A 16,313-nucleotide genomic window follows, 5' to 3' on the forward strand; every position below is an offset into this window, starting at 1 on the left:
TTAGGAATTGAGGAAAAATGTTCTTACAATGACTGAGATATGTGGTTGTCTCACCTAGCTATCTGAAGATGATTAACTAACTGTAAGTCGCTCTGGACAGGAGCGTCTGCTAAATAACTAACATGTAAAAAGAAATGTGTACGAGTGTTGTGTCTGAACGCTTGAATGTGTGTGTGTGTGTGTGTGTACACGTCTGAATGTGTGTGTTTGTCTTTGTGTGTCCGCATGAGTGTGTGTCAATGTCTGAGTGTGTGTATTCTCACCAGGGTCTTGTACTCAACATCCTCTCTGAGGAGACGGTTGTCATTGAGCGTGTATTTGGCCTTGCCAGTCACCGCGTCCACCGGCCCCTTGTCCACCTGGTGCTTGATAGCCCTGAACAACATGTAGAGAGACTCACCTGCAGAGTCCTGGAGAGAGGGGGAGACAACAACAGTTAGCATCATGCTAGCGAAACAGGTAAACAATTAGCATCGTGTTAACAAATCAGATAAACAGTCAGCATAATGCTAACAAATCAAGTAAACAGTCAGCATAATGCTAACAAATCAAGTAAACAGTCAGCATAATACTAACAAATGTATGTAAACAGTTAGCATCATGCTAACAATCATTGTCCTGGGAAAGACGAGGAGACGTGACATTTACCAACATGCTAAAAATGTATTCCTCCATTTCGCTTGCTAATGAATGCTAATGCTAGTTAGCCATTTGACCCTGGTAAGATATAGATAGCCAAGTCTGCTTAAAACTGTCATGGATAACATAGCCAAGATTCACAACCCTGGAATAAAGCCTAGGGCTAATCGGAATTCTTTGAAAGTGCATCCTTCCTTCCTTGAAGTCATTAATGATTAGAAATGACTGAACAGCTGAAAGCCATGTGGTGGCGTCCTTTCATTTCTGTCCAATTGTGGCTAAACAGTGATTACTTCAAGGATGTACTCAGTCCTGACACGACTCATGTGGAACACAGCGAGAGAGAGCTGTGACATACTGCTCTGGATAAGAATACTGTAAATGCAATATTCACGCAGAAAGGGGTTGCGCTTTGATTGGTTCTCTTAAATGCTTTTCTCTTTCCTTTGAGGTTTGGACCTCACTTTGTTTGGATTTGAAAATCCAACCGTTGTATTAGAAGGGGTGCGGTGCCCCCAGGGTCTGTTTGTGGTTGTACATGTGGGTGTTGGAGTGAGAAATACACAGTAAAAATCAGCTTGAAAAAAGAACAGCCCTTTTCATTAACTGACACTTCGTGCCATCAACATCAAGGAACCTTTCCAGACCCTGAAGTCAGGAAGACTGGTGTCAGCCAGACTAATAATTTCCTCCTCTGTGAGGAAATCATTCCTGTGATTCCGACTCACCCTGAGGAAAGCATAGAGGCTGATGGACATCCAGTTGGTCAGCAGCTTCTCCACCACTGTCTCCGTTCTGTAAAGCAAAAAATCACTTTCACATATTCTCTTCTCCGACACACCCTGGCCTACACCCCCCCCCCCTTACACACACACAGCCTGACCCACACCCTGACCTACACCCTCACCCCCCCCCCCCACACACCCTGACCTACACCCCCCCAAATCTCTTCCCATCTTACCTCCGCAGCATGAGTTTAGGGTTCTTGACCACGTACTGCTCCACCAGATCATTGAGCAGGGTCTTGAGGATGTCTGTGAAGTACTCCAGTTTACCATGCAGCGCCACAGTCAGGAGAGAGGCCACGTAGGCCCGGTCCCTTGGTGAGAACGTCCGCTGGCTCTCTAGAGTATGGATGAACTGGTAGCGAGGTGGAAGACAAACTTGTTTTAGACTATCAAGAGTCCAATAACATAGTAAGAATCGGTCCAGTTCTTTCACCAATCATCATCACTGTCCCCCTACCTTGGTGAGGAAGAGTTTGCTGTTGAGCAGGTTAGAGAGCTGCACCAGGCCCTGCTCCACTGTGGCCCGCCGACTCTCCTGTACGTCCAGATCCCTCCGCAGGGGCGACTCGCGGTGGCCCGGGAAGAAGATCCGCTCGGCATAGCGCCGGTAGTCCAGGAAGGGGATGCCCGAGCCCACCAGGTCACTGGACATGTCCATCATCTCCGTCATCAGGTCTAGGGGAGCAGGGTGAGGAGTTCAAAGGTTAAGGGGGTGTAACTTAATATTTTTTTTATTAACCCCCCCCTATTTGGAGGACACATATCTTGTTTTTTTACAGCTTTTGTGCTACATTTTACATGTACATTAATGCTGTCATTCTTCCCCTGAACAAGGCCATTAAACCACTGTTCCTAGGCCGTCATTGAAAATAACATTGTTCTTAACTGACTTGCCTAGTTAAATAAAGGTAAAATAAAAAATAAAATAATAAAATCCCAACCCTCAGCCACTCCCACCAATCACCATAGACCAGCCTCATTTGGTTTCCATGTGCCATGTATTTTCAATGGTGATGTTTTACATACACGTTGAACCTTTCTAATAGTATAGAATCCACAGATTGTGAGCTAAAGATGAAAAACGTTCCTACGACTATTATATTATTATTTATTGACTGACTATGGCTTTCCAAATCGACCAACACTGCTACCTGTAAGGTTCATTTGAAGTGAATGTGGTGATTTTTTTAACCATTCCTATATATATTTAAATTGAAGCACTAGGTGTTGAATCAAGTGTTGTTTTTTGTACCAGTTCATAAACCATGAGCCATGGAATCGGTACATCGAAAATCCCTTCCCATTTATTTTGCAACCTGTATGGTGCAGCTGTCAACATTTTTGTCCTCAAATGAAACTGGTAAATTGTTCTATTTATGCCAGTTCCTTTCAGCTAATTTCTATCTTTAAAATATGGCAGACAAACAAGTTCTCTACCTTCTCCCTTTTCCACTTGCCTCCTCCATTTTTGTGGCAACGCTGCAAATCAGTTGATTGTAAATTTGGATTGAGCAGACATTCTCATATATTTTCCATAGCTGTATTTGTGACATAACTCCTCCCTTTATATTCATTATATAATTAATACATATCATCTAATTGAAGATTTCTTTCCATAAAGAATGTTTTTTTATTCATCAGTATATTTGAGTTTGACCATAACATTTGTTGTAATATTTGTTCAATCTTTTCTGGAGGATAAAACTGAAATTGTAACCAGCTTTGTATGGCAGGTTTAAGAAAGGGCGATACTTTCAACAAAATGTAATTTTCAATTAGTCCGAAATGAGAAGTTGTAACCTGTATAAAAGCAAAAAGGCCATTTTTGAACAAAGGATGAGCCTTTCTTAATAATCTACTGGATAACTATTTGGGGTTTTAGTATAACTTATGTATGAGTGAAGCTTTTAGTGAGGGTTTAAAGCTTTAATATTTAATCATTTTAGTCCCCCAAACTCATAATCATTATATAAATAGGCATGTTTAATTTTGTCTGGCTTAGCATTCCAAATAAAATGAAATATTTTTTTTGCTCATATGATTTAAAAAACGAGTTGTCTGGAGTAGGCAGTGCCATTAGTAAGTAAGTAAACTGTGATCGGACCAAAGAGTTAATCAATGTGATTTTTCCATAAATAGACAAGTATTTATCTATTTAGAATAGAATCTTATCTATTTTTGCAAACATTCTATTGAAATTGATTGTGGTAAGTTAATTTATATTTTTTGAGATGTGAATACCAAGTTTGTCTAACTTCACCATCCACCCATTTTAATTGGTAAACTACAAGGTAGTGTAAACACATTTTTTTAAACAATCCAATACGCAATATGGTACACTTGTCATAATTAGGTTTTAGTCCAGAGAGGCTAGAAAAGTTATCAAGATCTTCAATGAGACTGTGCAGGGATCCAGATTGCGGACTAGAGTCATCGTCATACATTGACACATTGTTTTTATCCCCTGGATTTCTAACCCCTTGATGTTCTTGTTGGATCTAATTTTAATAGCTGGCATTTCAATAGCCATAATAAATAGATATGGAGACAACGGATAGCCTTGTTTAACTCCTCCTAAAAGTGCAATACTTTCTGAGAAGTAACAATTATTTACTATTTTACATCTGGGGTTGCTGTACATAACTTAAACCACTGTATAAGAGATTTACCAAATTAAAGTAATACAGGCATTTATATATAAATTCTAGTTGTACTTTATCAAACACCTTTTCAAAATCTGCTATGAAGACCAGGCCTGGTATCTTTGATGTTTCATAGTGTTCAATTGTTTCAAATAATTCTTGCATATTATCTCCAATATATCGTCCATATAAAAAACCAGTCTGATCAGGATGAACAATATCTGGTAAAACCTTGTTTATTCTATGTGCTATGCATTTCGCCAGGATTTTCACATCACAACATTGAAGTGTAAAAGGCCTCCAGTTTTTTAAATTTAAATGGACTGGATCTTTTTACATACCACCTGAATCCTGTTTAGTAGTAATGAAATCAGACCTTGTTGAGTACCTGAAAGTCTACCATTGTCATAAGACTGAGTACATAAAAAAAAGAAATCTCTACTGGTATAACATCAAGCCCTGGTGTTGTTCCAGACTGAAAATTTCTAATTGCCAAAAAAAGTTCCTCTTCTGTAAGTTGGCCTTCACACAGGTCTTTCTGTAAATGTTACATTTTACATTATTATTATTATTATGAAATAAATCCTCCAGTTAACATCATTCAGTGTAAATGGAGGAGCTTAAAATATTTTGCTTCCTCTTTCAAAATATAATTTGGTGAATCATGGATGACTCCATAATTTGTAACGACTTTCTGTAAATTCTTTTTGGTAGCATTTCTATGTTGAAGATTCACAATTTTCCATCCAATTCCCTTTATTTTTGTAATACATTATACATAATTGTTCTTGAATAAGTACCTCCAATTCTTTTTGTTGTTCCTCTAACCTATGTTGTGCCTCTATAGTAGTTTCCATTACCATCTACCTGCTCTGTTACTTCCTCTAACCTATGTTGTGCCTCTATAGTAGTTTCCATTACCATCTACCTGCTCTGTTACTTCCTCTAATCCATGTTGTGCCTCTATAGTAGTTTCCATTACCATCTACCTGCTCTGTTACTTCCTCTATTTCCTTTATTAGTCTAACCTCTTTTAACCTAAACTGCTTTTGTTTTAATGATGAGTATTGTATGGCCTCTAAAAGTACATTAAAAAGTGTCCCATACAAGGGGGTGTGACCTTGCTCAGAACATGTGCCAATCAAAAAAGGGCTGACTTTTATTTGGATCCCCGTTAACTGTTGCAAAGGTGGCAAATCAAATAAAAATGTATGTGTCTCAAACAACAGGTGTTCCCAACAATGCAGAGAGAAAAATAATAGAAAGATAAGAGGAGGAATAAATACAACAAATAAACAGGAAGTTACAAGAGCAGCTTCTTCCTGTGGTCCACAATAAACTAAACATGACAAGTAACTAAGCACTGATACAGTCACACAAATTTGAAATACAACGATATACAAACACACCAAAACGTTTTTTTTATTTGACCTTTATTTATACAGTTTTTTTCTCATTGAGATAATATCTCTTTTCCAAGAGAGACCTGGTCCAATAGCCAAAAAACTTCTCAATAAGCATTACAGATATGTAACTTCAATGTTACGTTAAAATCTCCAACACGATGCAAAGCTTACAATGAATCAGCCAATCGATGTGCTTTCTGTGCAACAGCCGTAGTTGGCCTTGTGCAGCCGTATCGAAGCTCATTGAAGACCTGTATGTAAACATTGTCCACAGATGGCAACTAGCAGTGGACTCTTCCTGTATTTCTTTTCTTTTTTTAGTGTTCGAGAGTGTCTGTGTGTGTCCACTCACAGTCCCCGCCACTCCAGTGAAAGTCAGTGGAGAAAAGAGGCCCCTTAAGGCTATACAGAACTTTTGGATTTTAAGCTAAAAGGGTCAGCTAAATGAACAGATATATTGTCCAGAAGTTACATCACTGGACAGAAAGGGGCACTACCCCCCCCCACCCAGAACCATGAGAAACATCCCCCAGGGAGCTCGACTCATGGTTTTTAAAGTTGTCAATGTTATTGAAGAGCCAAGTTTCCACACTTTGATCTGGACAATAAAGTTTATTTTAGTCCGACTGAACGATGGACTGCTGACATTGAAACTAGATGCTGAGAATTGTGTTATTGCTTCAAAAGCAGTGAATGTTGACATTGGGCGAGGAGTGGGGCCAAAATTAAACTTGTTATTGTCAGAAGCCCACTGAGTGGAATTTGAAGACATTTCATACGCACAGGGATTATATGATATCATTTTATAAAAAAAGTTCAAAAACAAAAATGGATCCATCCGCGTCAAGGATAAATAAACACACAGGGGTTCTCAAGCATCTCGTTTTTATTTTTTTCCTAGCTTCTATCAGAGTTCCATCAGGGTTCACAAACTGAAAGGATTGGGTCGGTGAGAAATATAGAAAAAGCCTGCTCACCACTATTGGGTGGTGAGTAATATATTGAAATGTCTCTCTTCCCATGTCTCTCCTATTGGAGGGTTAGTAATATATTGAAATGTCTCTCTTCCCATGTCTCTCCTATTGGAGGGTTAGTAATATATTGAAATGTCTCTCTTCCCATGTCTTTTCCTCCCTCATATCACATTTCTCTGTCTTTTTCGGAGAGATTCAGGTGTGTTAGTGCTGGGCTGGAACAAAATCCTGTACACTGCCACCCTCCAGGACCAGAAGTGCCCAACCGCTGTTCTATTTACACTGTCTGCTGTGGTGTGTGACTGAACTTGGAACTCTTTACCGCAGCAGTATCCCCGACTCTTTACCGCAGCAGTATCCCCGACTCTTTACCGCAGCAGTATCCCCGACTCTTTACCGCAGCAGTATCCCCGACTCTTTACCGCAGCAGTATCCCCGACTCTTTACCGCAGCAGTATCCCCGACTCTTTACCGCAGCAGTATCCCCGACTCTTTACCGCAGCAGTATCCCCGACTCTTTACCGCAGCAGTATCCCCGACTCTTTACCGCAGCAGTATCCCCGACTCTTTACCGCAGCAGTATCCCCGACTCTTTACCGCAGCAGTATCCCAGACTCTTTACCGCAGCAGTATCCCCGACTCTTTACCGCAGCAGTATCCCCAACTCTTTCTTGTCACTTCTCTCACAATATACCACAGCCTCTCTTATATCCCTCTAACTCTGCCTGTGGGGGAGAAGGTTGGTGCATTGAAATATAATGCATGTGCTTGTAGCTCCTAGTTATGGGAACCCTCATTATGGCCATTGACTTGAAAGGGGATGTAGGTTCTAGTAATTCTATTTTTATGGATTAGTTAGTGTTGGGGTCTGACCTGTGAACTCCTTCTTGCAGCGGTCTCTCACACTGGTCTCCAGGTTCTCCAGTTGGATCTGAACCTTCTTGTAGTCCCTCAGAGCCTGTTTACTCTTCCTCCTGTTGACACACACACACACAAAACACATTAGAACTGTACTCACATCCCAAGATAAAGAAGGTTCACGTAAACAAATACCTGTGCACACACACATACCTGTAGATGAGCACTATGATGAGGACGATGAGGGCTAGGATGGAGGCCCCCACGCCCACCCCTACCTGGGCCTCCAGGGGGAAGGTGGACAGGCTGAGGATGTCGTACTGCACCATGCCCAGGGAGAAGTTCAGGTTGCCCATGTGGACCTGGAACACACACAGACAAATCTGCTATGGCGCTAGGCTGTATAAGCTGGTGTTAAGGTTAATTAGCCTCAAAATGGGGTGAGGGAGCCAAAAGAGACTACTGAGATGTGTCAACCGTGCTTTTATCAGAAAACCTTACTGTCGACTCAGTCCTCCCATTTTTATTTCCTCAATATCTCTCCCTCTCTCAAAGCGCATTGGAGGATAAGGTCCGAGGGAGGGACCTTGGATCCTCTCCTCCAATGCGCCTTGAGAGAGAAGTGAGAAACGGAGGAAACAAGGACAGAGGAAGCAAGGATTTGACAACTAATGTTTTTAGACACAGCCCTATTGCGTTGGAATGAATGCTCTTATCCATCTTGTGTACTGTAATGTGTATGTTTGTCCTCAGGACAGTGCGTACAGGAACGGAACTGCAGAGGCAGAAGTGAACTCACGGTGAACTCGGGCAGCGTGTCGGCACCCTCGCGTTTCCTTCCGCCATTGGGGGGTCCCGGGAAGGGCTGCTGGGGTGGGGGCTCGCAGTACAGGTGGTTCCTGGTCAGGGTCTTCACAGCACACACCCCCTCCCCCACCAGCACCACCACCTCCTCTTTAGAGATGGCCAGGTCCAAGTTCTCACCCTAGGGAAGGGGGAGAAAGACAGGGAGTATGAGATGAAGAGAGGGCGAAAGAGAGAAGATATTACCACATTGAGCATCACGCTGGAATCAAAACTTCTGTATTCCTTTTCTTTGGAACATTCCTCCATTTCCCCAATGCAGGTCTCTCTTTCAAGGGAGTCTAGCCTTCCACTAAACAGACAGGGGGATAGAATGAAAGCATTTTATTTGCGACTGCAACTTTCAGCTGCAAGGTCTTCGAGTTGAGTGGAAAGTCTTGCAATAAAATATAGAAATAAGACATAATTTCCATTCTATCCCCTTGCCTTGGCTTTATAGTAGTAGCTAGCGGGTAATGCTAACCTCCAGCTGTCAACTGTACATGCTGTTAGCCTGAAGCTGGCTAGCCTCCAGCAGCTTATTTACCAAGTTGAGAGAGTAGCAGCTAGCGGACAATGCTAACCTCCAGCAGCTTATTTAACAAGTTGAGAGAGTAACAGCTAGCGGACAATGCTAACCTCCAGCAGCTTATTTAACAAGTTGAGAGAGTAACAGCTAGCGGACAATGCTAACCTCCAGCAGCCTATTTAACAAGTTGAGAGAGTAACAGCTAGCGGACAATGCTAACCTCCAGCAGCTTATTTAACAAGTTGAGAGAGTAGCAGCTAGCGGCTAACGCTAACCTCCAGCTGAATAAAGCTTCCTGGGTTGTAGCGGTAGGGCTTGAGGGGCTCCTGCTGGTTGAGCGGGTGCAGCACAGGGTTAGGCTCATAGCTAAAGGCCCCCTGGGGGCTGATGGCACCAAACGGGAAGCGCAGGTTGTCCAGGAGGAAGGCCACGTCCACCTGCGAGCCCCACACAGAGGGCTCCAATGCCGGGCTCCGGCACAGGATCAGAGTGGACGAGTTGACCTCGCAACGCTCCATGTACTGGTGGAGGGAGATAGAGAAGAGGGGGAGGGGTAAATCAATCCATCAATCAAATGCATTTATAAAGCACTTTTTACATCAGCAGTTGTCACAAAGCACTTTTAAATAACCCAAGATGGAGGGCAGCAGGGTAGAAACTACTAGTCTGTTCAACCTCTCGTATCTTCCGAGATTCCTAAAGACTGGAAAGCTGCCGCGGTCATCCCCCTCTTCAAAGGGGGTGACACTCTAGACCCAAACTGTTACAGCCCTATATCTATCCTTCCCTGCCTTTCCAAAGTCTTCGAAAGACAAGTTAACAAACAGATCACTGACCATTTCGAATCCCACCGTACTTTCTCCACTGTGCAATACGGTTTCCGAGCTGGTCATGGGTGCACCTCGGCCACTCTCAAGGTACAAAACAATATCATAACCGCCATTGATAAAAAACAGTACTGTGCAGCCGTCTTCATCGACCTGGCCAAGGCTTTCGACTCTGTCAATCACCGTAATCTTATCGGCAGACTCAACAGCCTTGGTTTCTCTAATGACAGCCTCGCCTGCTTCACTAACTACTTCTCAGATAGAGTTCAGTTTGTCAAATTGGAGGGCCTGTTGTCCAGACCTCTGGCAGTCTCCATGAGGGTACTACAGTGTTCAATTCTTGGGCTGCCTCTTTTCTCTGTATACATCAATGATGTCGCTCTTGCTGCGGGTGATTCCTTGATCCACCTCTACGCAGACGACACCATTCTGTAGACATCTGTCCCTTCTTTGGAAAATGTGTTAACAAACCTCCAAACAAGCTTCAATGCCATACAACACTCCTTCAGTGGCCTCCAACTGCTCTTAAATGCTAGTAAAACTAAATGCATGCTCTTCAACCGATCGCTGTTCGCACCCGCCCGCCCGACTAGCATCACTACTCTGGACGGTTCAGACCTAGAATATGTGGACAACTACCTAGGTGTCTGGTTAGACTGTAAACTCTCCTTCCAGACTCATATTAAGCATCTCCAATCCAAAATGAAATCTAGAATCAGGTTCCTATTTCGCAACAAAGCATCCTTCACTCACGCTGCCAAACTTAACCTCGTAAAACTGACTTTCCTACCGAGCCCCGACTTCAGCGATGTCATTTACAAAATAGCCTCCAACACTCTACTCAGCAAACTGGATTCAGTCTATCACAGTGCCATCCGTATTGTCACCAAAGGCCCATATACCACCCACTACTGCGACCTGTATGCTCTCGTCAGCTGGCCCTCGCTACATATTCGTCACCAGACCCACTGGCTCCAGGTCATCTATTAGACTTTGCTAGGTAAAGTTCCGCCTTCTCAGCTCACTGGTCACCATAACAACACCCACCCGTAGCACGCGCTCCAGCAGGTATATTTCACTGGTCATCCCCAAAGCCAACACCTCTTTGGCCGCCATTCCTTCCAGTTCTCTGCTGCCAATTACTGAAACGAATTGCATAAATTGATGAAATTGGAGACTTACATCTCCCTCACTAACTTTAGCAGCTTACTGATCACTGCAGCTGTACATAGCTCATCTGTAAATAACCCATCCAACTACCTACCTCATCCCCATAATTGTTTTTATTTACTTTTTTCGCTCTTTTGCACACCAGTATTTCTACTTGCACATCATCATCTGCACATCTATCACTCCAGTGTTAATTTTCCAAAATTGTAATTACTTCGCTACTATGGCCTATTTATTGCCTTACCTCCTTACTCCATTTGCACACACTGTACATAGACTTTTCTGTTATTGACTGTACTTTTGTTTATCCCATGTAACTTTTTGTCGCACTGCTTTGCTTTATCTTGGCCAGGTCGCAGAACTTAGAACTTGTTCTCAACTGGCCTACCTGGTTAAATAAAGGTGAAATAAAAAATATTTTAAAAAAAAGTTACAATATTACTCCTTAGAATAGATTCTACAAAATACAGGAGAAAGATACATTTCATCTATACAGTCCTGAAACACACTCACCACCCACTCTCCTTCCCTCACCACCCACTCTCCTTCCCTCACCACCCCCTCTCCTTCCCTCACCACCCCCTCTCCTTCCCTCACCACCCCCTCTCCTTCCCTCACCACCCACTCTCCTTCCCTCACCACCCACTCTCCTTCCCTCACCACCCACTCTCCTTCCCTCACCACCCACTCTCCTTCCCTCACCACCCACTCTCCTTCCCTCACCACCCACTCTCCTTCCCTCACCACCCACTCTCCTTCCCTCACCACCCACTCTCCTTCCCTCACCACCCACTCTCCTTCCCTCACCACCCACTCTCCTTCCCTCACCACCCACTCTCCTTCCCTCACCACCCACTCTCCTTCCCTCACCACCCACTCTCCTTCCCTCACCACCCACTCTCCTTCCCTCACCACCCACTCTCCTTCCCTCACCACCCACTCTCCTTCCCTCACCACCCACTCTCCTTCCCTCACCACACACCTGTATGATGGAGCAGACTGGGTCCCCAGGGCAGTTGGGCTCCGGTACGATCCTGCGATGCCTCCACAGCACCTTGTCCTCTGTCTCATGCTCCCTTTCTCCTCCACTCCTCCTCCTTCTCCTCTGGGGGATGGACTCCCAGGGGAACACAGTGACCAACATGTTAGGTTGCTGTACCACATCCAGGTTGTGACCCGACACGAAGATCAGACGGCCACCGCTATACACAGAGAGGGGAGGAAATGTCACAAACCCATAGAAATACAATTACTAGAACGAAAAGGTTGTGGCCCAACACAAAGCGCAGACACCCACCTCTACACAAACAGAGAGGGAGGAGATGTGTCACAACACCTGTATGAGTGGGGCCAGGGACACAGAATTTAGGCTTATACATCCTTCTTTAACCCGTGTCCTCCCTTCATCTACACTGATTGAAGTGGATTTAACAAGTGACATCAATAAGGGATCATAGCTTTCACCTGGATTCACCTGGTTTGTCTATGTCAAGGAAAGAGCAGGTGTTCTTAATGTTTTGTTCACTCAGTCTCCCATTTGTATGTATGAGTGGGGCCAGGGACTCTGAACTTTAGATGGACCAGACAGACACTGCTACACACAGAGATAAGGAGGACAATGTTTCATCATGAACGTAGAAATATAACTACTAGAATGGTAATTCCCATTCAAGTTCATGTTCTGTGATGGTCAGAAGTCCACTCAACTTAAGATCATTTTTATCAAGACGTTCCCTTAAGCGAAGTTCACGTAAACCAACTTCAGTTGACTTCAAGTGACACATCTATAGATCTGTAAGAGGTCACACATACACACACACACACCTGAGGAAGCTCTTGGCGGGCGCAGCCTGGGTGATGTTGGGGTTGGGGGTGAAGCTGTAGGCCGACTCGTGAAGGTGGCGCTGGCTGTTGCCATAGTGAAGCGTCACGCGGTGATCACCCGTCCTGTTGCTGCTGCCCGTCACACACACCACACTGTCATCCTGGGCCTCTGATAAACTGGGGGAGGAGAGAAGAGGAGTGGGGAGAAGAGAAGAGGGAGAGAAGAGAAGAGGAGTGGGGGAGGAGAGAAGAGGAGTGGGGGAAGAGAGAAGAGGAGTGGGGGAAGAGAGAAGAGGAGTGGGGGAGGAGAGAAGAGGAGTGGGGGAGGAGAGAAGAGGAGAGGAAAGAAGAGGAGAGGAGAGAAGAGGAGAGAAGAGAAGGGAGGAGGAGAGAAGAGAAGGGAGGAGGAGAGAAGAGAAGGGAGGAGGAGAAGAGAAGGGAGGAGGAGAAGAGAAGGGAGGAGGAGAGAAGGGAAGGGAGGAGGAGAGAAGAGAAAGGAGGAGGAGAGAAGAGAAAGGAGGAGGAGAGAAGAGAAGGGAGGAGGAGAGAAGAGAAGGGAGGAGGAGAAGAGAAGGGAGGAGGAGAGAAGGGAAGGGAGGAGGAGAGAAGAGAAAGGAGGAGGAGAGAAGGGTGAGAGTAAAGAACAGAAGTACAGCACAGTGAACAGGATTATGTATCTGTCTCTCTCTTTATGTGTGTTCATGAGTGAGTTTCATAATCACTCACATGACACATTGCACTCCTCCCACGGTGACAGTGATGTCAGAGGGGCGTCCCGTGAGCAGGTTCCTCCCAGTGATGGTCAGGGACGTGCCCCCCGCCTTGGGACCCCTCTGGGGGGACACCTCCATCACAAACGGATCCTGGTAGCTGAACCTCTGGCTGGAGAGGCCAAACTCTCCCCCGCTCACTTCTACTGACACTTGGCCCGTCTTCTCTCCCCCACTGGCTTTGGTCTTACACACAATCCTACAGAGGACACACACAGATACAGGATAATTATGAATCATAGTAATCTCACACGGAAGTAGTAATCACACTCACGTTCACCTCCTCCCCCACCTAACACAGAGACAGGTAGTCTAGCGGTTAGAGCGTTGGACTAGTAACCAAAAGGTTGCTAGATTGAATGCCCAAGCTGACAAGGTAAAAATCTGTCGTTCTGCCCCTGAGTAAGGCAGTTAACCCACTGTTCCCCGGGCGGTGAAGATGTGGATGTTGATTAAGGCAGCTCCCCGCACCTCTCTGATTCAGAGGGGTTGGGTTAAATGCAGAAAACACATTTCAGTTGAACACATTCAGTTGTACAACTGACTAGGTATCTCCCTTTCACAGTCCATACCTGGATGAGACCTCGTAGAGGTGGGGGATGACAGAGCAGGAAACCCCAGCCACAGTGACAGAGTGCAGGATATCCTCAGCCTTCTGGCCCAGGTTGGACCCTGAGATGGTCAGCACGGTTCCCCCCTCCACCAGTCCAGAAAGGGGCTCAATCTAACACAGTATAAAGTATAAAACACGGTAGAACTTATTCTTTCTCATACTCAAAAATAAGACTACAACAGTAATTCCAGAGTTATATCTCTATAAATGACTCTGGTTCATTCCATTAAGCCAGAAATATTCTAGTTAACATCAACTAAGAGAATTGCATCTGTCACACTTATGACACTATGTCAAGCGTTAAAAAGTGTTGAGCATTAATACAATGATAGAGTTCTTGACGGGGGGGATGGACGGGACTCACGGCATGGATGACGGGGGGGATGGGGGGGGGGGGTGGACGGGACTCACGGCATGGATGACGGGGGGGATGGGGGGTGGTGGACGGGACTCACGGCATGGATGACGGGGGGGATGGGGGGGGTGGACGGACGGGACTCACGGCATGGATGACGGGGGGGATGGGGGGGTGGACGGGGGGGACTCACGGCATGGATGACGGGGGGGATAGGGGGGTGGACAGACGGGACTCACGGCATGGATGACGGGGGGATGGGGGGGGTGGACGGACGGGACTCACGGCATGGATGACGGGGGGATGGGGGGGGTGGACGGACGGGACTCACGGCATGGATGACGGGGGGGATGGGCGGACGGGACTCACGGCATGGATGACGGGGGGATGGGGGGGTGGATGGGACTCACGGCATGGATGACGGGGGGGTGGACGGACAGTACTCACGGCATGGATGACAGGGGGGATGGGGGGGGGACGGACGGACGGTACTCACGGCATGGATGACGTGGGGGATGGAGGGGTGGACGGATGGTACTCACGGCATGGATGACGGGGGCAGGGCAGGTCTGTTCGAGGGGCTCGCTGCAGGAGTCTCCGTACAGACAGGTGGACTGGTCCCCTCCACACCACACACAGCCATACTTCTGGTCCGCCGTGTGACACTGGCTACAGTCAGAACGCCCCACAGAACAGTTGTACAGAGTCACTGGAAGGGACAGGAAGAGAGAGTTATAGAGACTGTGAGAGATAGCGTGAGTTAGAGTTTACAGTATGTTGAAATAGTGTAGAGTTAAACATTAAGCTACAATAATAGTCATTGAGAGCGAGAGAGAGAAATATAACAGTCATTGAGAGCGAGAGAGAGAAATATAACAGTCATTGAGAGAGAGAGAGAAATATAACAGTCATTGAGAGAGAGAGAGAGAGAGAATATAACAGTCATTGAGAGAGAGAGAGAAATATAACAGTCATTGAGAGAGAGAGAGAAATATAACAGTCATTGAGAGAGAGAGAGAAATATAACAGTCATAGAGAGAGAGAGAGAGAGAGAAATATAACAGTCATTGAGAGAGAGAGAAATATAACAGTCATAGAGAGAGAGAGAGAGAGAGAAATATAACAGTCATAGAGAGAGAGAGAGAGAGAAATATAAGTCATTGAGAGAGAGAGAAATATAACAGTCATTGAGAGAGAGACCATATTAGAGAGACATATTTCCCTCAGATTACACAGATCCAAAGAATTCGAAAACAAATCCAATTTTGAAAAACTCCCATATCTACTGGGTGAAATTCCACAGTGTGCCATCACAGCAGCAAGATTTGTGACCTGTTGCCACGAGAAAAGGGCAACCAGTGAAGAACAAACACCATTGTAAATACAACCCATATTTATGCTTATTTATTTTATCTTGTGTCCTTTAGCCATTTGTACATTGTTAGAACACTGTATATATATATATATATATATATATATATATATATATATATATATGACATTTGTAATATCTTTACTGTTTTGAAACTTCTGTATGTGTAATGTTTACTGTTAATTTTTGTTGTTTTTCACTTTATATATTCACTTTGTATGTTGTCTACCTCACTTGCTTTGGCAATGTTAACACATGTTCCCATGCCAATAAAGCCCTTGAATTGAATTGAGAGAGAGATAACAGTCATTGAGAGAGAAAGAGAATACAGTCATTGAGAGAGAGAGAGAGAGAGAGAGAGAGAGAGAGAGAGAGAGAGAGAACAGTCATTGAGAGAGAGAGAGAGAGAGAGAACAGTCATTGAGAGAGAGAGAGAGAGAGAGAACAGTCATTGAGAGAGAGAGAGAGAGAGAGAGAGAGAGAGAACAGTCATTGAGAGAGAGAGAGAGAGAGAGAGAGAACAGTCATTGAGAGAGAGAGATAGAGAGAGAGATAGAGAGATGAGAGAGAAGAGAGAGAGAGAGAGAGAGAGAGAACAGGCATTGAGAGAGAGAGAGAGAGAGAGAGAGAGAGAGAGAGAGAGAACAAGTCATTGAGAGAGAGAGAGAGAGAGAGAGAGAGAGAGAGAGAGAGAGAGACAGTC

The 16,313-nt window shown here is 44.9% G+C and overlaps 1 protein-coding gene across 1 annotated transcript in view; it reads right to left on the reverse strand.

Annotated features, from left to right (window-relative positions):
- LOC109891648 (plexin-B1) overlaps positions 1–16,313 on the reverse strand; it is a 153,150-nt gene that overhangs the window by 18,192 nt on the left and 118,645 nt on the right. The window contains exons 11-23 of the mRNA XM_031823913.1: positions 14,781–14,979; positions 13,843–13,994; positions 13,227–13,469; positions 12,501–12,677; positions 11,659–11,878; positions 8,955–9,200; positions 8,107–8,292; positions 7,521–7,669; positions 7,323–7,423; positions 1,885–2,102; positions 1,601–1,779; positions 1,368–1,434; positions 264–410 (exon numbers count right to left, since the gene is read on the reverse strand). Coding sequence (XP_031679773.1) covers positions 264–410; positions 1,368–1,434; positions 1,601–1,779; positions 1,885–2,102; positions 7,323–7,423; positions 7,521–7,669; positions 8,107–8,292; positions 8,955–9,200; positions 11,659–11,878; positions 12,501–12,677; positions 13,227–13,469; positions 13,843–13,994; positions 14,781–14,979 — 2,284 coding nt within the window. The remainder of the gene's footprint in view (positions 1–263; positions 411–1,367; positions 1,435–1,600; positions 1,780–1,884; positions 2,103–7,322; positions 7,424–7,520; positions 7,670–8,106; positions 8,293–8,954; positions 9,201–11,658; positions 11,879–12,500; positions 12,678–13,226; positions 13,470–13,842; positions 13,995–14,780; positions 14,980–16,313) is intronic.

This window comes from Oncorhynchus kisutch, linkage group LG5, assembly GCF_002021735.2.
Source record: "Oncorhynchus kisutch isolate 150728-3 linkage group LG5, Okis_V2, whole genome shotgun sequence".
Lineage (NCBI taxonomy): Eukaryota > Metazoa > Chordata > Actinopteri > Salmoniformes > Salmonidae > Oncorhynchus > Oncorhynchus kisutch.